The sequence below is a fragment of the Podarcis gaigeae genome (genome assembly GCF_964106915.1).
Source record: "Podarcis gaigeae genome assembly, chromosome: 17".
In the NCBI taxonomy this organism is placed as follows: Eukaryota; Metazoa; Chordata; class Lepidosauria; order Squamata; family Lacertidae; genus Podarcis; species Podarcis gaigeae.
In genome coordinates, this window is record NC_139694.1 from 36232187 (window position 1) to 36254411 (window position 22225).

The 22225-nt window shown below is 48.2% G+C and overlaps 1 protein-coding gene and 1 long non-coding RNA gene across 6 annotated transcripts in view; both read right to left on the reverse strand.

Moving 5' to 3' along the window:
• The window catches only part of SLC38A5 (solute carrier family 38 member 5), a 72287-nt gene that overhangs the window by 15105 nt on the left and 34957 nt on the right, over positions 1-22225 (reverse strand). For 3 of the 4 annotated variants that reach the window (XR_014559368.1, XM_083719308.1, XM_083719306.1), the window contains exons 2-12: positions 20107-20314; positions 16881-16965; positions 13304-13419; positions 12010-12083; positions 10981-11073; positions 10338-10419; positions 7041-7123; positions 5018-5076; positions 4660-4809; positions 1594-1673; positions 709-809 (exon numbers count right to left, since the gene is read on the reverse strand). Coding sequence is in view for 3 of the 4 variants with exons in the window: in XM_083719308.1 (XP_083575434.1) it covers positions 709-809; positions 1594-1673; positions 4660-4809; positions 5018-5076; positions 7041-7123; positions 10338-10419; positions 10981-11073; positions 12010-12083; positions 13304-13419; positions 16881-16965; positions 20107-20198 (1015 nt within the window). In the remaining variant the exon portion in view is untranslated. Of the gene's footprint in view, positions 1-708; positions 810-1593; positions 1674-4659; positions 4810-5017; positions 5077-7040; positions 7124-10337; positions 10420-10980; positions 11074-12009; positions 12084-13303; positions 13420-16880; positions 16966-20106; positions 20315-20414; positions 20570-22225 lie in introns of those variants that run through there. The other variant, XM_083719307.1, reaches the window with a different exon arrangement.
• Positions 1-22225, reverse strand: part of LOC310835353 — a 43566-nt gene that overhangs the window by 15105 nt on the left and 6236 nt on the right. The gene's annotated exons all lie outside the window — the stretch shown is intronic.

Here is a 22225-nt window from a genome sequence, read left to right on the forward strand (position 1 = left end):
GGACTCGTAATCTGGTGAACCAGGTTCGCTTCCCCGCTCCTCCACCTGCAGCTGCTGGGTGACCTTGGGCCAGTCACACTTCTCTGAAGTCTCTCAGCGCCACTCACCTCACAGAGTGTTTGTTGTGGGGGAGGAAGGGAAAGGAGAATGTCAGCCGCTTTGAGACTCCTGAAGGGGAGTGAAAGGCGGGATATCAAATCCAAACTCTTCTTCTTCTTCCGAAGTCTGTTCTTAAATTGAAACTGTTCTTAAACTGAGGTGCGCTTTCCCTAATGAGGCCTCCTGCCGTCGGTGCCCTTCCACCGTTCGGATTCCGTTTTTAGACTGAGGTAAAGTTCACAAACCGGGACACTACTTCTGGTTTTGCGGAGTTCGTAAACTGAATCGTTCGTAAACAGGACTGTTCTTAAACCGAGGTACCACTGTACAGCAATAGTAAATTAAATACAGGCCCCACCCCCATTCCGTATTCTTTGAGGTCCAAAAGGACCTGTGCATCAGCGATTGCGCATCAACTGAATGTGCCTAAAATGGTCACCACCTGCAACTAACAAAGTGTTGCTGTTTCATGACCCTTGAAGTCTGATGCTACTGCATCATTCTACCTCATAGGAGGGACGGCTCTGTTCGCTTCTCTGTTCCTGTGCATGAAAGATAATTAAATGGTTTGACCCCCATTATTATCTACTGGGGGAGGTTGTTCCTTACCGTAGAAAGTGAGGTAGCCAAAAATGGCGGTCAGCAGGTACATCACAAACATGGCGAGGATGGAGACATTTGCTACATTCTGCATCCGACGTTTGGAGGCCCTAGGCAAGGCACAGAGAGTTCACATCTACTGTTTATAACTTATATTTAGCCCCAATCCCTTTTCAGAGCGGTGTGGGGTAACAGAACCTAGGATTTCTGGCTCCCAAGCCCTTGCCAGACAATGGAGATTTGAGGTCTATCCCATTCAAGATGGAAACCCTCAGTCAGTGCTGGTCCCCAAGCACCAATCAAAACGCAGCACGCAAACACAACAGGTTCCCCCTCCAAGACCTGAGAGGGTATCCCAGAGGCCTCTGGGGCAACCTCTCATTTCCCGAAGAGAAGGGCGCCTACCACTTATTTGACCTGGGGACGATGACTGGCTGGATTCCAAGTGGGTGTGGTGATGTTTTATGATGGCTGGGTGGGAATTCAACCCCCAGGCAGTATCCCGGATTCAAGAAGGCTGTCCTTGCTCCCCTGCGATGTGCTCCTCCTATTCCAGCCCCCCGCTTTCCCCCAGTTGGAAGAGACCCCTGTAGTTTGGGGAAACCTATTGCAGAAAACAAGTGGGGAGAGTGCTGTTGGGCTCATGCTGTGTTTGTGGGCTTGTCCACAGTATTTGGCTGGCCACAGGATACTGGACTATCCCACTGGCATGATCCAGCAGCCAGATTCTTCTTACATTTGGAGAGTTTCTGTCCAATGTTTCTCTTTCTTTGGGGGGAAAGGAATCTTTTGCCCTTTCTCCTACCCTCCCTCCTTCCTCACCCCCTTTTAAAGAGTTGAAAAAGAAGAGGCTTCCCCTCTTTTAACCGTCTATCATGCCTGCAGTTTACGTACCTGCGCAGCTCAGTGTAAATGGGCAGAACCTCTGGGTGGCAGACAAAGGCAAATGCCAGGATGGGGATGGCGTAGGCCGTCTGTGAAAGGAGAGGGAGTATAAATCAATTCTCTGCTCCACTTGCCACATCTGAAACCCAGAACTTCCAGCATATCCTTTCTGCGTTTCTTAAGGGAGGGCAGAATGCGTCTTGCTCCAATAGCAGCTTCAATGCACAGCGCTTGGTGCTACCGGAGCTGCAAAGACTCTTGCACTGCTGTTTCCAAGCACCCAACAACTAGCTGGCTCTCAAGCACTTTGGTTAAGCTCTGTGCATTGGACTTTGGCTCACCCATTCACACTCACCCATTTACCTCCATACAGCGCAGTGCAAATGGGGCTCCCTTTCTCACATGCAATGTGGAAATGGTAGCTGTTTGGGCTGATGGAACAGCAACACAAACCTCTACTTTGCCTCCCCAACTGGCTGTCAGGTAAGCGACACAAAGCACCCTATCCTTGCTTTGCCATTCTGACTGGCTTCTATACAGTGGCACCTCGGGTTACAAACACTTCAGGTTGCAGACTCCGCTAACCCGGAAGTAGTACCTCGGGTTAAGAATTTACCTCAGGATGAGAATAGAAATTGTGTGGCAGCAGCAGGAGGCCCCATTAGCTAAAGTGGTACCTCAGCTTAAAAACAGTTTCAGGTTAAGAACAGACCTCTGGAACGAATTAAGTTCGTAACCAGAGGTACCACTGTACTGGCAAGAATGTGACTTGCAGAACAAGTCTAAAATGAATTGAATTATTTTTGGGATCTATTACTTCTTACTATTGCTGTTGCTGTTGTTGTTGTTAATAAACATATTGGGGCAATGAAAACAGGAGCTACAAATTCAGAAGTAAGCTACTGGCAAAACTGAAAAGCAATGGCAAACACTGACGTCAATGCCATGTTTAAATTTCCAAAATGGAAGGTGTATATTTACACATTTTTCTGTGCTCGTTCCCTTCCTGTGCCATCATACTGGGGCATCATACTAGAGTTTGGCCATCCTTTGCTTCACAACTGGTATATGAGAACTCATGGCAATCTCTGCAGATTGAATCTTTCTAAAAGTGAGAAGATAAATTACCATTCTAGCGCATCAAATGCATTCATCTGCATCCATGAACTTCTCAGTGGCTTCCTCACTATTATAGCATCATGGGAATTAATTATAGCAAAGGCTGTTCTGATATTACCTGAGAAGTTTGTCCCTAAATATGAAACCTGTTCCTGAAGTTTATACTTACAGGCTGTCTTTTTAAAAACTGCTCAGCCAATTATGCAGGGGAAATTCAGCAGGTCCCAGTTCAATAGGTCCATACCAGGAACTGGCAGCCTGTGAACTTAGGGTCACATAATGAAGAGTGGGTGAAATGAGTGCCAGGGAGTGCCAAAAAAGGAGGGGCTCCACCCATTTTTTGCACCAATCCTGCCCACCACTAGTATGCCACCCCTGAGAAGTGGCCCTTCATGGAAAAGGTTGCCCATTCCTGGTTTAAACTACCTTGATATGTTTTATGAGTAAAAGTAATCCTAGCTTCATTCCAGAATTACAGTATCTGATGTTTACGTAAACATTTTGGAAACAGAATTGTCAGGGGTTGGCTTCGTAATTTCTCAAACTTTTTGAAGTCCTCTGTCCATAGGAATCCCAAGTGAGCCAGTAGTTTTTACTCAAGTTTGCTTGGCATTCTTCTTCCTCACTTACTGGAGAATTAAATGTCTTCCTTGTATTTCTGAAGTAAAATGTAAAAGGTAAAGGACCCCTGGACTGTTAAGTCCAGTCAAAGGCGACTATGGGTTGCGGCAAAAATCTCGCTTTCAGGCTGAGGAAGCCAGCGTTTGCCCACAGATAGCTTTTCCAGGTCATGCAGTCAACATGACTAAACCGCTTCTGGCGCAATGGAGCACCGTAACAGAAACCAGAAACACTGTTTACCTTCCTGGCGCAGTGGTACCTATTTATCTGCTTGCACTGGCATGCTTTCAAACTGCTGGGTTGGCAGGAGCTGGGACAGGGCAAAGGGAGCTCACCCCGTCGCGGGGATTCGAACCGCCGACGTTCTGATCAGCAAGCCCAAGAGCAGAGGTCGGCAATCTGAGCCCTGTGGGCTGGTTCCAGCCCCAATGGGTTCTGGATCCGGCCCGCAGATGGTCCAGAAATTGTCGCATGGTTCTGATTCATATCATTCAGAAATCGCTTCTGCACATCCCAGACGCCGAAAATTACTCCTGCGCAGGCGCAGTTTTCGGCATCTGGGCATGTGCAAAAGCGATTTCCAGCGCCGTGGACATGTGCAGATGTGATTTCCGGCTTCACGCTGCACCGGCCCACGGACGATCTCCATGGGAGTGATCCGGCCCATGCCCAGTATGCCTTGCCAACCTCTGCCCAAGAGGCTCAGTAGTTTAGACCACAGCACCATCCGCGTCCCTCCTTCAGACCCACGTCTGAAGTATGCGTGCGTGCGTGTGCGCGCACACACACACACACACACACACACAGGTTATCAGATCTCCCATAAAAACCTACAACTTCACTTCTAAGCTCCTCATTTGATGCAGTTTCTCTATGCCTTGCAGCCACTTTTTTAAAATAACTTTTTTTACTCAAAATTTAAACAAAACATATTATCCATATCACCCTTTTTCCTGCCCATTTTTACTCCCTCCCCCCACAGAACTCACCCACCCCCATCTCCCGACTTCCCTCAGTTCCAGTCTTTAATTTCTCTAAAAATGCTGTTTTCTGCATGTTACACAGCATAGATATAGATCCTCAAACTATTTAGCATAGATATAGATCCTCAAACTATTTAGCTGATTATTATCAATAAAAAGTTTGTGAATGTTTATTCAAAACCAGCCAAGGAGTCCAGTTCGCTTTGCTGTGTCTTCAAATACTTTGTAAAGGGTTCCCATTCATCTTTAAAGTCACAGTTATCCTTGTCCCGTAGCTTGTATGTCAACCTTGCAGCCACTTTTAAGCCCCTACACTTCCCCCAGAATCCTTTTCAGGATCCTTCCTACTAACCTGGGAGTTGACAGTGAAGACTTCAGGAGCACAGACATCATCATCATCATCAGACCCCAAAGTGCCATTGTTCCCATTATAGTAGACGGGGGGCTTTTCAGAGTGCGTCCCATTGAGGGGGCAGGGAATCTCAAATTTCTTGTAGATCACCTTTAAGGCGGGAATGAAAACTGATGTTGAATACCAAGCTTGGAAAAGGAGCAGGGAGTGGGGGGAGAAGCTGCCCCAAAATCCATTTCCCCGTTAAGTACTAGGAGCCCTGGATACCCATTTCCTATTACACCTGGCAGCTTATAAAGGAAAACACAATTATCCAGGTGGGAGAAGACCGCGCTTCTGAGAATTCCCATCAACTCACCGAGATGAGGAAGAAACACATACAGGTGAGGGAGAGCCCACTGGTATAACCAAGATAACCTGTGAGGAGAAGGAGGGAGAGAGAGAGAGAGAGAAAGAGAGAGAGAGCACATCACGCTTCCACATAGAGTAAATGATAACAAGGATTAGAACAGGTCCCCTGTTCAGTTCTCTTCAATCGGCTTGTAAACAACGCCATTTCTTGCTCACCATGTTATCTCCATGCCATGGGTAGGCAAACTAAGGCCCAGGGCCCAGATGCGGCCCAATCGCCTTCTCAATTTGGCCCGCAGACGGTCCGGGAATGTTTTCCCATGAGTAGAATGTGTCCTTTTATTTAAAATGCATCTCTGGGTTATTTGTGGGGCCTGCCTGGTGTTTTTACATGAGCGGAATGTGTCCTTTTATTTAAAATGCATCTCTGAGTTATTTGTGGGGCATAGGAATTCATTCATTATTATTTTTTCAAAATACAGTATGGCCCACCACATAGTCTGAGGGACGGTGGACCGGCTCACGGCTGAAAAAGGTTGCTGATCCCTGCTCCATGCCAACAAAAACAGCACCTGTTGGACCTCTCTCTCTACCGTTCTGCTAAAAGGCACAAGAGCCCTGATCACAAACAAACAAACAAACAAACAAACAAACAAACAAACAAGCAAACAAACAGGGTTAGGGCTGGGGGGAATACTTGAAATTAAAATTTCTGCAGTTTTGCCGGACTAGGAAGCACATTTAGGCCGCCCTATAGAGGGGAAGTTGGGGGGATAGGGTGAACATATTTATTGGGTGCTTCCAGAACACCACTATTTTGTGACGGCGTTCAATGGCGCACCAACAAATTCAGGTTGCACAACTTAAGGTGAATAGGCAGTGTTGCAAAGCAAACCCATTTCCCCTAAAAGAATCGATACTTTTTTAGCAATAAGGAAAAGTGACAGACAAATGCACTGGATAGCGTGAGATAACGCTTGCCCGACTTCCACGCAAACAAATCAGAACCAAGTGTTACATGAAAAGCTATTGCTGTCTAACCTCTCTGCAAACTTTGTGCCAACAAACCAGAATGAATGCTCCATAAATAGGTTGGTTAGAAGGGACTGCCGTGATTCACATGGGCAAAGGTCTGCTTGCAGTGGAGACAGTGGCTTCCTTAAAAAATATTAATTACTTGATCAGGAAAGGGTGTGTGTGTGTTGTCTGTGAAAGGACCCTCTTAATGGTGGCCATGGACCACCCTATCTTCATTCCAGGAACATTCTGGGAGCACAAAGGTAAGTGGCAACCTACTCTAGAAGTAAACTTTGACACCTATTTATTTACTTAAAATAAATTTCTTAAGACTGGCCCAACCCCCTGTAACAGGACATACAGATTCTTCTTCACCCGCAACATTTCCCATGGGCATGCAAGCTGACAGGGAAAAGTAATTCCCCAGAGGAAGTAGGGACAGTGTGAGAACAGGATGCTACTCATAGGATGCCAAAGCTGATTCCCTCCAGCAGAGGGCGGGAGAGACACAAACAACATTGCCTTCAACTCTCAGGGAAGAAGGAAGGAAATGTTCACTGCAGTGACACACACAGGGCCGTCTTTAGCATATGCACCACCGGGGTGCAAAGATCTGCCCAGCGCCCCCAAATTAAACATTATTATGACTCACCCGCCGGAGCACCGCTTGCAATCACGAGTGCTGCCATTGCTGCCTAGCGCCTGCCCGATCAGCGGAAGCAGCCACCTGTCACTCACAATTGCCGCAGCGGCAGCCAATACACAGCGGACATTGCCGCAGTCACCAATCGCCCACCAGGTAGATAGTTTAGAGCGTAGGCAGCTTCAGTGACAGGTGCCTGCTGCCCCCCAGAATTCGGCGCCCAGGTGCCCCGCACCCCTGGGTAAAGACGGCCCTGCAGACACACACACACACACACACACACACACACACACACACACCGTGGCTGGGCCATTGCTTATCCAAGTGTACCCAAGCAAAACACCAGGGACAGATGCTCTCCACCACTTACCCAAATGTTTCATCATAGCCAGGGGCAGGATGACACCAACACTGACAACGATGATCAAGACATTCCCGTTCATGTACCACTCGCTGAAAACAAACAATATCAAGGTCACAACAGCTAATGGATGCTACGTTTTCCCCCTCAGGTGAACAGAGGCAAAAGTAAGCAGGGCTCCTGTCCTTTAACCGTTGCATCCAAGAGGGAATTCGGGCAGCTTTTCTCGCCTTTGTGCAATGAGCTTGAATTCCCCCTTCTGCACAGTGACTGGGAAGCACAGGGCCCCGGTTCTCCTTGGCACTTGCTCACTCAATCCCGTCCCCTCCGTTAAGTCTATATGCTGCAACAGACTCAGGTTTGCCATTCCCTGCTACTTGGGATGGATCTAGTAGCAGATAATGCAGAATTTTGCAGCCGGACGGATGAGAGGAGCTGCTGGGCATGCACACCTTACACCAGTGCTGAGGATGTGCACTGGTTGTCAGTCAGCTACCGGGTCACGTTGAAGGTCTTGTTGACACACAAAGCTCTGAAAAACTCAGGTCCAGGTTCCCTGAAAGATCACCTGTCTTGTAAGCCTTTGCGGCATCACACCCTACAGAATATCATAGGGCGGTGGCCCAAAACAGGCACTTTGTTATTTCCCCCATACTGTGGAATGTGCTTCCCTTTGCCATACAGGTGGCTTCATATGTCTTGGAAAGAATTATCTTCTGCCCAGGCTTTCCCTGACCCATAAGATCAGACCCTGTTTTCCATCCTCTGGATTTCTGTTTCATTGATTTTTTGCATGTTTTTATGTGTTTCTATATTGTGGTTTTGGGACACGGGTGGCGCTGTGGGTTAAACCACAGAGCCTAGGACTTGCCCATCAGAGATTCTCCCTCACCCCAGAAACAGAGCATTTTGATTTACTGTTTTCAACAGCTGGGAGTGAGAGGTTCAAACAACATGTTACACAACACAGCTATGTGAAACATTAGCCAGAGGTTACTTTGCTACGAGGCAGCCTTGGGGACGGGGCGGGGGGCTGATTTTTGGTGCAGTAGTGGCAGGGAACAGGGGGGCGCTTAACCTCCTTCTTTCTGGTCACTTTCCTCTGCAAAAACTCCTTCTTTTCCAGCCACTTTTTCTCCTTCCCTTTATCTAACTCTGGACTGGATAATGTTACAAGACAGCTGTGTTTCGATGTGGTAGTTTGGCCCCAGGTTCAAAGCGAACATCAAGTACATGTGTCAGGGGGCGGGTTGTAATTCACTTGGGGGGGATGTGCCCTACGCCTTTCTGTTTGAGGGGGGTCGGGTCCTCCAATTCAGGACACTGCTGAGGCCCCAGAAACCTTCCTGCTCAGGGAAGGCATGTGAAGAGGGCAGAAAGCCCCACGCTGGGAGCCATTTATAGAAGGGAAATGGAGCCAAAAAAGGCCAGCTGCTTCCCTCCATAAAATGGCTCTGAAGGCCTCACAGAAAGCTTGAAGGGAAGGGCCAAGATGGGGCGGAGGGAGAGAGAAGGGAAAAAATCCTGATCCACTTTCATCACGGGTCACAGTGGTCCTACGATGGCTCCAGAGGGAAGGTCAATGCGGGTTCAGATCCTTAAAATAACCACGGATGTGATTGGGTGCTGCCCCCAAGTTGACTCTGAGGTGAAACTACTGGGTGTTCTCAATGGCTCAAAAACGGATTTAAATTTAAAAATCTGTTGGCCATCGTTAAATAAAATAAAAACAACTGTTATTAAGTTGAAATCACACACACACACAAAAACTCCTGTGGAATAAGCCAAAGAATGTGTCCAGGCAGGGCCAGGGAACCCTGGGGTGACCTTCCAGGACTCCAACTCCCATCAGCCCCCACAAGCAGAACCAGTGGCCAGGGATGCTGGGAATTCTAGTCCAACTAATATCTGTAGGGCTGCAGGTTCCCTATGTCCACACTATGGGTTGTGGAAATGGGTGTTAATTGCTTTAGTAGTACTTCGGGGTCAAGTCTGGTTGTCCTCAACATGGTGCCTATAGCAGTAATGATGCCCAAGAAGGGAGGGAGGAAGAGAAGGAAGGAACTGAAGACCGTGTGTGTGTGTGTTTTCCTCTTCCTCTGGGAGTTTGAGCTATTGTTGTTGTTTATTCCCCTCTTTTTCTTGACAACAGCGGGGTGGGGGGAGTGTTGGTGTTTGGTCCCCCTCCTTGCAAGGGCTCTTCTGTATATACCTGAAGAAGCGAGAAGCGAAGTTACAGGGAACCAGGCAGAAGGCCTTCTCGGTGGTGGCGCCCGCCCTGTGGAACGCCCTCCCATCAGTTGTCAAGGAAATAAACAACTATCTGACTTCTAGAAGACATCTGAAGGCAGTCCTGTTTAGGGAAGTTTTTAATGTTTGGAGTTTTATTCTGTTTGTAATGCTCTGTTGAAAGCCGCCCAGAGTGGCTGGGGAATAAATAAATCATCATCATCATTTATGGTTGTTTTCCCCTCCACTCTGGAAGTTTGTGCAGGGGCGGACTTTGGCAATCTTTCACAAAATGGCGCCCTGAGCAAGGCCAAAATTTGGCACCCTCGAATGGATCTCCTAAATAGCGGATCTCCTCAATTTGGTGTCCCTCAGCTTGGCACCCCATGTGGGGCAACCACCCACACCACCCTAAACCCGGAACTGGCTTGTGTTTGTTGTTGCCCTTCCTCAGCTCTGGGGCTTGGATGCTTCCCACCCAAACACCCAAGTTCTGTTTCTTGGTTTCCCATCCCATTTTCCCCCTGCCAGCCACACTTCTTTCTGGGGTCTGTTTGCTTGCTTTCCAACCTCCTTCTCTCTGGGTGACAGATGTTTTTGTCGCGTTCCCACCCCTCTCTGCACACACACACCCTCCCTTGGAAAGATATGGACTCTGTGCATTTTCCCTTTTTCCTGCTCCCAGCCAGGCTGCCTCCCTCTCAGCATCTACAAAACACACACCCCACATTGTGAGCAAGCAGGGCAGGGGACAGCAAATCATAGCAGAACACATTTCCACAGGCCACCACAGGCATTTTGTGGCCTGCCGTGGCAACCATTTTGTTGCGGTGCTCACAATTCTTTTTGAAAATGCCAAAAGCACTCAGAAAGGTTGCAGATGATCTGGGCTAAGCAAGATCAAGTGAGGCCCTACTAAGTCACCTTCTATTTCTTTTCTGATTAAATTTGTACACTGAGTGTGGTCACTGGCCCTTCCTAATTTTTATTTTAAAATAAATAAAAAGAAAACAGAAACAACAGAGGGGGAAAGGACAGTGCAGGACTAAGAATTGAACTGGAGGTTGTTTTGCTTACCCGTTGTCCCCTGACAGCCCTAAGAAAGTTTGGATCACAAGTGGCAGCTCAGATTTAACGATAAACAGGTAGCTGGACATTGCTGTGAAAAGAAAAAGCTGTCAGGAAGATTTCCCTTCTTGACCCAGCAGGAGGAGAGCAATCAGCAGGGCCGCAGGACAAAAAAACCTCACCATTTCGCATACCAGCCAAATCAGGTAGCAGGTATGATGCGGAATTCATGAGAAAACTGCCAGAGTTTCGGCACCCTGTAATTCTTTGCCCACACATTCTCTCCTGCTAGCAGTAATGCAGGATAAATTTGGCACAGACAAATGGACTAAACGTTCAGGGCAGTATCCAGGTAACATGCCCTGTAAGGGCAAGGATTTCCACTTGCACAAGGAGACCTTCTCCTCTAATCACCCTGTGCAAGCCCCACACCCTCCCAAATCTTCTCCAAAGGGTATGGGGAACCCCTGGAGAAGTTTAGGGGGTGCATGGAGGGGGGGAAGTTCGACTGCACAAACAGAAATGAATGGATGGGATGCTTCTTGCCATTATGTTGGGAGACAATCAATAATGCGTACAGGTTGTGGAGCCCCACCATGACAGATTGTTTCTTAGCCTCACAGAACATCTGTGGGCCAGAACAAGCCCTTACCTCCTATGTTGTGTATTGAGATTATCACAGCTGCAACCACTTTGCCCCCGTGGCCAAAAGCCCGGAGTCCCAGCTGTTCGTAGGCTCTAATTCCTAGATGAAAAAGAGAGATGCAGATTGTTGTTGTTATTGTTATTAGGAAATCACCTTACTTGTAACCCATGGCTCCCACTTAGTGTCACCGCTCCTCCAGTTCAGCCACCTCCCCTCTATCTACCAGTGAGGCTTCTCCCATCATGAACATCGCCACTCCCCACTCCAGCTCTCACGGGACTTTCCCTATTCTGCCTCGTCAGGAAAGTGCGATTCTACGTTAAGGCAGTGAAAGGAGGCCCAAACATGCTCTTCAGGCATAGCTTGCCTGGCCCCAGCTGACACAAACCACTACAGAGATCTAAATCAATTACAAATGCCAATTCACCTCATGCCTCAATCATTTTAAAAACCAGGAATCTGGGCACTTTGGAAGTTGCAGGTGGCACACGTTGTGCAAGAGAGGCTGAGGAGAACATTTAAAGCATGGGTTTATCTGCCATGGCTTGTTAGGTTTGGCAAGTGTTGGCACTGTTCCAAAAGCCTTCAAAGCCTCTTCAGCCAAAGGCAGAACTGGGCCTTGTTGAAGACTTGACGTTTTTATCCCCAAAAAAGTTTTTGATTGAGTTTCCACTGAAAGGAGGTTGCATTTTAATGTTTTAATGTATTTTAATCTTGTTTTTAAAGCTCTATTTCAATCAATTGTTTATTTGGTGTTAGCCGCCCTGAGCCTGGTCTTGGCTGGGGAGGGAGGGGTATAAATAAAAATTATCATTATTAAAAATAAAGATCTGTGCACTCAACACATACAGCGTGTCAGCGAAACCCTTCTCGAACCAATTCCAATTCTCTTCTAAAGACACTGTCTGACTCCAGACAGAGGAATGAAGTTTCCTGCTCCCCCCGGCCAGAACACCTTTGATTTGTGCCCCTTGGGACAAGTATAAATGGCATCCGAGGAGCAGTGAAGGGCTTCTACCGCTGCCCACAACTTACCCACAACGCCAGCGCATTTCAGCAGCAGGTGGATGGAGTAGGAGGACAGCAAAGCAATGCAGATCAGAAGCACCCTAGTGAAGAGATGGACGAAAGCAAGCATCAGCCACACACTGTTGTCCCAGGGGCAGGGCCTGCCAACTCCCCAAGCTTCAAATCCAAACCTAACACCCTCCCTTCCCACAGCCAGGCACAGAATCCCAGAGGCCACAGAGTCCTATCAAACGTCAGACCAGGGCACTCCAACTTTCATACCAAGTGGGCTACAAGTGTACTTTGATGTGGAACTTGTGAGCTGCACTCTTGTCTTGTTGGGAAAATGGGGAGCAAGACCAACATTTGTCCTAGAGCCCCCCACCTTTTCCCCAAAGCTGTGAGAGCGCTAAGTAGGCTAGAGGTTCTAGGACCCTGGCAAAGCTTCATGTCTCCTTCCCAACACCTCACTGACCCCGATGTGGGATGCCAGGGCAAGGACTGGGGAAGGGGGGAAATCAAATGTTGGCGAGGGCAGCCAAAAAAGACATTGAGGGCCGGATGCGGACCGAGGGCCATGTGGTGGACCGCCCTGCTCTAGGCAGGACATCTCCTTCGCATGCCGAAGGTCCTGGGTTCCATCACTGGCATCTCAGGTACAGTGGTGCCCCACAAGACAAATGCCTCACAAGACGGAAAACCCGCTAGACGAAAGGGTTTTTCGTTTTGGAGGTGCTTCGCAAAACGAATTTCCTATGGGCTTGCTTTGCAAGACGAAAATGTCTTGCGAGTTCCTGCGGGGTTCCCCCCCCCTTTTCCCCAAGCTGCTAAGCCGCTAAACAGCTGATCCGCTAAGCCGCTAAACAGCTGATCCGCTAAGCCGCTTATCAGCTGATCCGCTAAGCCCGCTAATAGCGCTAAGCCACTAAACTGCTAATGGGCTTGCTTCGCAAGACGAAAAAACCGCAAGACGAAGAGACTCGCGGAATGGATTCTTTTCGTCTTGCGAGGCACCACTGTACCTGAAAGCCTGGACAGCCGCTGCCAGTTCCTGCAAATGCTACCAAGCTAGATGATCTGGCTCTGTGTTGGCCGCTTCCTCTGCTCCTACGAGCCCCCATTTGGGAATTTGCTGCTCAGCTATGCTCCCCAGCTATGCTCCCAGTTCTGTGCGTGCTGCCCTGCCAATGGCCTGTGCCCTTGGGTGGGATGAGTGGGGTGGGATGAGTGGGGTGGGATGAGTGGGGCGGGTTCCCACCCGCTTCCTTCTTCCCAGGGCTTTGAAGCCTCCCTGGCCAGTGTGCCAGGCAGGGGCACTCACACAAAAAGGACGATCCCCGTGTTCCTCATGGCGTAGGCCAGGCCCAGGATGCCGCTGCCCATGATGGCGTTGCTCAGGTTGAAGACCGACATCCCAAAGGACGTCTTTCCCTCAAACTGCAAGTCAGAGGGGAAGGAAGAGTCAAAAATCAGGTCAGGGAAAAATGGTGGGGCACACGCAACACAAGCAAAGGGTTTCGCTTCTGTGGAGGGGGGGGAACTGTGTTGTGGATAATGCATTGTTAACAACAACAACAACAAAGCACAGCAGGGAAAGGGAGCCATACAACTTCCTGGACTACAGCTCCCATCATCCTTGACTGTTGGTTATGGTGGCTGGGGCTGATGGGAGTTGGGAGTCCAGCAATATCTGCAGGGCGATAGGTTCTCCACTCCTGACGTGAAGGGACCGGCGCCTATGACAGAGTCTAGGAGCCAGGAAGAAAAACGAACTTGGAGAACATGATGTTCTTGCTGGTGGTTGGGTCAGGGGTGGGAGTCTTGGCTAGTAGGAGCAATGTGGGAGGCAAGAAGAAGAAAAAGAAGAGTTTGGATTTGATATCCCGCTTTATCACTACCCGAAGGAGTCTCAAAGTAGCTAACATTCTCCTTTCCCTTCCTCCCCCACAACAAACAAACAGTGGGGTGAATGGGGCTGAGAGACTTCAGAGAAGTGTGACTAGCCCAAGGTCACCCAGCAGCTGCATGTGGAGGAGCGGGGAAGCAAACCCGGTTCACCAGATTACGAGTCTACCGCTCTTAACTACTATACCGCACAGGTGTAGTGCAAACATTTAGACCAGCCTTCCTCAACCTGATGCCTTTCCGCTGATGAAGGACTACAGAGCCCATCATCCTTAGTCGCTGGCCAGAATAACGGGCTGGTGGGGGTTGGAGACTAGGGGAAAACCTGGAGGGTTGCCGACTGGGAAGCTCCTCAATTCAGACTGTGGAGCTGGGAGATGCAGCGGCTCCTCTGCTCAGGCCTCGGAGCATCTGGAGCAGATTGGGCTAGTAAAAGTTTCTTGAAAGGCAGAATAAGGAAGGGGGGGCATGAGGGGGCTTTAAACTGGCAGGACGGTTTTGAAGTGCAAAGTATGAGAAGGAGAGACAACAGTAGGACTGGCAGTCAGCTTCTAGGAGAAGAATGGCCAGAGTTCAGAACAGACAGGTCTAACTCTTTGACATGGAAACTCAACTTTAGTATCCAACAGATACCGAACCAACCATTGTAGTCAGATTCAGTGGGACTGGCATCCTTCAGTGAAAAATTATGGCTGTGGGGTCTGGTTATCTGCTGGGTGCGTAGTTTGGCCCTCTGGGTTTGATGCCTCTTCTCTTAAAGAAATTATAATTATAATAATACTCTAAAGAGACTTTTTAAAAGGGGACAAAATGGCACAGACATCACCGGGGCCTGCCCACCCATGAGGCAAGCTGAGGTGACTGCCTCAGGCAGCAGCATCCATAGGAGCAGCATTCCCGACCTCCAAGAAAGGCATGGTGGCATCAATGGCTGAAGTCAACATGTTGGAGAGCGGATCCCTCCCCCGCAATGTGGGCTCTTGGCAAATAGGAGGCACCGCTGGTCTCCTCCCACTCACCCAGTGTGATTCAGAGCAGGCCCCTTCCCACACACATCACTGCCTTTGATTCCCACTTCAACCACCTGGGAAGGTTGGTTTGATCCCCCCCTTTTGTGTCCAATGTAAATCTTCACTCCCCCTTTGCTCCCGGGTTGGGGGTGCGCCATTTTGTGGCCTCAGGTGTCAAACCGTCTTGGGCCGGCCCTGCGCATTACAGCAGGGACCAGTGTGCTGCCATTTACATCACAGATGAAATTCAACAGGAGCCCCCCAACACTGCTGCCTGCCACCACCTACTATGCCTACAATAGATGCTCTGAGCTACTGGCTACTGGCATTTCCCCATGTGCAAAATAAAGTAGACTCTGCATGGGAAATTGTACAATCCTGCTCCAGATGCACAAGCTGCTTGGTATTTGTCTGCTGCTTGAAATTTTATTTTTTGGGGTGGAAAAAAAATATGATATTGAGATGTACAGGACTTGATGAAGTGTTTGAGCAAAAGGCTCTGTTCCGATATGTGAGACTGGATGCCAGGCTAAGACCAAGCAGCCCCTATGGAAGGAAAAAGCTTCAGCCAAAGAAGATCAAGAAGAAGATTGGCAACATAAATTACTGAACTATGCAGGACAAATTATTACAAAAAAAGGGCAATTGTTCAATGCATATTTTTTAAGCTTTGTGAACAGATTTTTACGTTACTATAACTTTCAAAAGTCACTTATAATAAGATGAAGGTTTTAAAATTGGATTAAGTATATAAGGTTCTATGGATGTGCATAAACAAGTACCATATTTTTTGCTCTATAAGACTCACTTTTTCCCTCCTAAAATGTAAGGGGAAATGTGTGTTTGTCTTATGGAGTGAATGCAAGCTGTGCAGCTATCCCAGAAGCCAGAACAGCAAGAGGGATTGTTGCTTTCACTGCGCAGCAACCCCTCTTGCTGTTCTGGCTTCTGAGATTCAGAATATTTTTTTTCTAGTTTTCCTCCTCCAAAAACTAGGTGCATCTTGTGGTCTGGTGCGTCTTGTAGAGTGAAAAATATGGTACATTATAATGGAACCAAGAGGGGGAGTGGAGGGAAGTCGACTAAAAAATTATGGTTTAATTTGGTTATGAATTTTTTTCTTTTTTGTTTTTGTTTTGTTTTGTTACTTTTGGAAAGCCAATAAATTGTTATAAAAAATAATTATTATTTTTGAAGAGGATCCTGTTGGTCGTGAGCCTGGAGCGTGGAATCCAATGTAATGGATATAAATATGCTTATGTGCCCACAGTAAGCATCTTTAATAGGAAATGGGCCACAGAGAATCAGCAGAAATTAAAAAGAAAAGGGGCAAGCAAGCGAATGAAGGGAGAAGCTGTGGACAATGATAAAGACGGAATCTCAAAAGAGGAACTGGTTGCCTTGTTCGGGTGCAGCTCTTGCTACTGGGATGTGCCACTGGAGATCGACTGGAGAGGTGCAATCACAATGCTTGAATGCTTCCCTAATATAATAAAATCCTTCCACATATAACGCTAGCATGTTGGGGAGAACAGCTCTTGTGGCTAGCCTCCTCTAGGCCATGCTGGTTTTCTGTTGGCATGAACTGGTTTAAATGGGAGATCCTTCAATGCAGTCTCCCCACCTGCCGTTTAAATGGAATGGCACCATCCAGGAAAAGCGATGGCATGCGATTCCCCTGGTGGCTGCTTCAGCTCTGATGTGGCCAAAAGGTGCATCTGGCAGAAATGAGGGCAGGAGGAAAGATGAGGAAATCAAAGGTTGCAACATCCGTTGGCCATGCACAGAGGCCCTTGCCAACCCCATAAATTCTGAGTACGGAGGATCGTCCTATATATGGTTAGGGAGAGGGCATGTGGACTGTTAACTGGAGTTCACAGAAAGCAGATATCCTGTACATTGGGACCTCTTAAGAATGGATGTCAATAGTCTCAGTTTATACCCAGGGTGACAGGAGAATATCTGGGCTCTATGGCCACCTACGTCAGTGAACTGGTTCAGTTTCTTGCTAGCAATGTGGGGCAGGAACTCCTCTTCCTCAGTCAAAGCACGCTCTTCTTCCTCATAGCTGGAAGGGAAAGAAACACAGAATCAGGGAAATGGACGCAGCGCCAGAATTGGGCATCAGCAAGAACCCCAGGTGCCAAGCCTGCAAAACGGCTCTGTCCAAAACAAATGCACTCACGTTTTGTATCCCCACCCCACCGGATGCTCTGTCCTGACAGCTCAGCAAGCCAGTCAATTCCCCCCATCAAATATTGTCACCAGTTGATTTCCTGATGTTTGGCTGCAGTGAAGGAGAATCTAACATCCCAGCGAGGAAGGGTCGTAGCTTAGCGGTAGAGCAGCTGCTCCACAAGCAGAAGGGTCTGGGTTCAACCCCAGGCACCGCCAGGTAGGGCTGAGAAAGAGACCCCTTCCTCAATCTCTGCCAGTCAGTGTAGACCATACTGGGCTATATGAGGCAATCGCACGTGCTGGATCATCACCTTGTTGTGGTGAGTGGGCTTGCATGTTCTTATGACCTTTGTGAGCGCAGCCATCGGGAGTCTCGTACTCCCAGCAGGGTCATCCAAGGCGGTAAGGTCAAGGGGAAGGAGCTAGACAAAGAATGATCCCAGAAGTCCTCAATGACAGATAACAAGTGGTATGTTACAATGGCTGTGAAGGCGGATGAAGGCTGCAGCACGTTAGAATCTACCAGTCATTGTGATACTCATGCCATTGGAATAGAGCATGGGTAGGCAAACTAAGGCCCAGGGGCTGGATCCAGCCCAATCACCTTCTCAATCCGGCCCGCGGACGGTCCGGGAATCGGCGCGTTTTTACATGAGTAGAATGTTGTCTTTTTTATTTCAAATGCATCTCTGGGTTATTTGTGGAGCCTGCTTGGTGTTTCTACATGAATAGAATGTGTGCTTTTATTTAAAATGCAACTCTGGGTTATTTGTGGGGCATAGGAATTTGCTCATCCCCCCCCCCAAAAAAATATAGTCTGTCCCCCCACAATGTCTGAGGGACAGTGGACCGGCCCCCTGCTGAAAAAGTTTGCTGACCCCTGGAATAGAGCCTTACTGCAAACACTTTGTGTTGGTCAGCGTGCACACATAAAACACAGCGTACACACATAAAACAAATTCACGCACAGGCGTCTTCCTCAAACCCATTTTATGGAAGACAATCTTACTCAGCTACGAGTGGTCACCAAAGAAGAAGATATGAGGCAATGGTCTGGCGCAGAGTAAGGCTGTTTCCTGTGTTCCTATTATGCTTGAAGAACCAATCTGCTGCCTATGGAGCACACCTTGCCTTTAAAAACTGGCCTTTGTTTCTTAATAGTCTCCGTTTCTTTGCTTCATTTTGTTTCTTTTTTTAATTGTGTAACTGCAGACCAGCCCTGGTGCTCCAGGATAAAAGCTGAAGAGAAAAATTGTTGAGTGAATCATCCACGTTCACACAAACCTCACCTGGCGTAATTAAAATGTGTCCGTTTTTCTTTAATGTGATTAATTACTACAAAAGCTATTTTCATTCTTTCACAACAACAGTTAATTAACTGCACAGTGTCAACTCAGAAGCAAGAACCAACCATTTTGGTGGGGCTTACTCTCAGGTTAAACAAAGGATGGCAGCTTAATTTATTACTGTCATCAGCCTAATTATCAAACCTGTTAATGATTAAGCTATCCTGCTTGTTATTGTTGCTCCAGCAATGGAGAAGGCTTTAAAAATGTGTGACCATCATTTGACAGCCTTGACACACCTGCAGAATTTTGAAACATCAGTATGGAGGCTCTGAAAGAATGCATTAGTGACTAATGCATTATTTGCACGGCCCAAGTTTACATGAAGGGCAAATAATAGCTGGGATCTGAAGCTGCTCCTGAAAGAGGGGGAAATCTGTCACTTCTCTCCCCAATCTGCAGCGCTACCTTCTTGGTGTTTTGTTGCTTAAATTAAAGGATAAGATGCATTCCCCCCTCATTCTATACACAGAAGTCCAAGAGTTATATCTTACTTCAGAGGTGGTGATGGGACAGCATTTTCCACCACACCAGAGGGCTAACTGAGCTCAGAGGACACAGGGCAGGCCTTAAGGGACTCTCCAGAATCTGCCGTCTGAGGCAGACCCCTTCACTCGGTCTAGTGGTAGGGCTGGCCTTGCCCTCTGCCCCATCTCCCACACAAAGGGCACTCCAACCCCCAGAATCATTTTTTTCAGGAAACAGGAGGAACACAAGCCCCATTCTGTGCAACACTGTTCCATCCACAGAGGGGAAGCCAAGAGCCAAGTCTTGGAAACTGCCACAATCCACACAAAATCAGGATATGATCCCAGTGCATCGATGGGACTTCAAACCTAAACCATCTGCTTCCCATTATCCAACCTAAGAGTGTAAGAACAGCAATCACATGAAAGGTATGGACAATCCAGTCCCCTAGCAGTGCTCTCCAGATATTTTGGACAGTATTGGCTGGGGCTTCTGGGACTTGTAGTCCAAAACATCTGGAGGGCACCAGATTGGGGAAGGCTGTGGTGCTCTTTCTCCAACCAGCCAGATGCTTTTGGAAAGCTTAAGCAGGACAAGAAAGCAACCGCCCTCCCTTATCATTCATCCCTAACATCTTGTCTTGAGACGCATAACACCTCTCAACACAGCTGCTCTCCCTACCCACCCCAGTCCCCCCTCTTATTTACTCTGATGCATTACAGTACACAGGGCTGCATCCAGCACTGCTGTCCTGCTCACCCAACACATTTCTTCTTGTGCAACAGGTTTCCCCCCTCCACTCCTTGCCGCTGCAGCCAGAGTTCAAAATTTGCCCCTGACATCTCCACCATCTGGAGCTGCATGCCTGGGCATCCTTGGGTCTGGACTGTTTTCATGCACAATACCCCATCCAGTAGAATTTCATCCATTTTATTTTATCTGCACAATCAGAACGAACTTCAGGAACCAAAAAGTTGTCTTGAAAAATGTGACGTTCCAGCTGCCCGGCCCCAAAATGGCAAACAGACATTCTGTTTTGGCAACTGTAACCCTGGTTTAAGGAGCCGTTTGGCTCCTAGCTTATATATCTGAGTTTCTAACAGTGCCTGCAGCCCCTCCACAAGCACCCGCCCCCAAATCTGTTCTCCAAACAGTTGGAGGACCCTCTGGAGCCAATTTGAGGAGGGGAAGCGCATAACACCCCCCTCAAGACTCACCCATCTTCCAGGACAGCAGCCTTGTCACTATCAGGCAAGGTCCCATTGAGCTTTTCGGTGCTTGCATCCTCTCCCATATTCTGTAGCTCCATCCTGGTGATCCTCTGGCAGGTGTGTGTGTCTGAAACTATCTGGGGTAAATCGCCAAGTAGGGCAGTAGCAGTAGCAGCAGCAGCAGCAGCAGAGCACACCTTGATCAGCAGAACACCTGGGGACATGGAGAAGTAAAGAATTCAGCAAGCAATGCACTGTAAGGTTTACGAAGGGCCGCAGGGGTTGGAAGAGGGTGGCTCCTGGAATCAAGATACCTAAATTCTCTTCTTCCCAGCTGCAAAGTAGGTGTGGAGGGAAGAGTTGTGAGGCGCTGCCAGGAGAGGCATTGCCACTGCCTTTTCCTGGGGTTTACTGAATGCCAAAGAACAGGCAGTGATTCCAACCCCTTGCCTAGGGGGGAGTCTGTCCCGACAGGAGGTGGGTGAGGAGGGAAGGATGTTACCCAGTTCCCCTCCCTCCCTCCCTCCCTCCCCTTCAGGCGCAAGCTGGCAGGCTGCCCTGTCTGGCATTTCCACACATCCTCTTGCCACCCTGGGAAGGACAGCATGTAGTACCCCAGGGATAAACCCCACAGAAGCTCCCCTTTCCTAATATCACTCCGAGAGAAGGCAAATACTGCACTCAGAAGACACTGTGAGAAAAACAAATCACGTTCGCTTTTCATACTCCATTCTGTTTCCAAAAAGCTATGGCCTTTTTTTCCAGCCGGAACTCATGGAAACCCTGTTCCGGCACCTCTCAGGTGGGCGCTATTGCTATTATAAGAGAACATGGAAGGCCTTCAGGGTGAGTTCCAGGACCTCTTTTTCTAGAAAAACAGCACAGGCTGTCACAAAAATTATTGTTCTCATTTTTATTATTTCAATGCATCAGATATTAAATGTGTAACAACATTCTAGCTGCCTGTGAAATACATACAATAAATCTGTATTTCACTGGTTTTAAGAGGGTAGGTGCAAAGACCCGGATGACACAAGGGGCAAAAACGGGATGGGATGGGAAAGAAGGGCAGAGATTTCCCCAATAGCGCAACGCCAGACGTGTGCCTGTGTTGTGAACAAGCCAGATGTCATGCCTGGGAAAAGCAAGTGGCCTTTTTATGGCACAGAAAGTGTTGAGTCCTAGGATTTGAGGGAGCTGGCGCCATCTTGCAGGCGCTTCCATCCTGAGTGCTGCTATTTTGGGGTGGGATTCGGTTCCATATTGGCAAATTCAGACACCATGGTTAAAATTTATTGGGAGGTCTTGTGCAACAAACCCACACGCCCCACAAAAAAAGAGATGGGCCTTTTTGTGATAAGGAAAGTAAGGGGGAAACGCAGCGTGCTCATTAAATAGCTAATGCCCTTTAATCTTCTTTCATGAAGAAACAAATTTAATTAACAACAATCGGGATGAACGCTGAATATTAACAGGTCATTTGGAAGTGCCCTCAGTCAGAAGTAATGCAGGAAACAAAACAAAGACCCCTGACCCCTGTAAGACCCATTTAGTTTCAGTGAAGTAATACACTTTCCCATTTAAGGAGCCCCCACCCATTAAGTCCAGACTCTAAAGTTACAATACTGCAACACTGAGTCTCATGTGCAACTTTGGGGGGAAAGTTAACCCACAGCACAACGTGGACCGTCATGTCTACTCAGACGTCTTACTGACTTTGGTGTGGTCAGGACTGCAGCCACAGTCTGTTAGGGCAAAAAAAGAGGAAAGGGGAACCAGGAATCCTGTCCAGGGATGGCAGCATTAGTTAGCTGGGAGAAGGGAGCTGCCTGGATCTATTAAGCCTGGATCTCCTTGGCCTCTTCTGATTTATGGCGTTGCTTGCTTCTCTGATACGCTTCGGATGACCCAAGTGCAAAAAAGGCCTGCGCTTGGCAGCGTCAGCGGCAAGGAGTGGCATTCTGTTTAACTCCTGGAATGAGATCTGCAGGCCCTGTCCAGGCTAGCAAACTTTCTAGACTCGGTATGACCTCATTCCTGGGGAGCTCAAAACATTTAACTCTGGTGGTGGGGATTGTGAACTGACATGGGGTAAGAGAGGACAGGCTGCATATGTATATCAGAT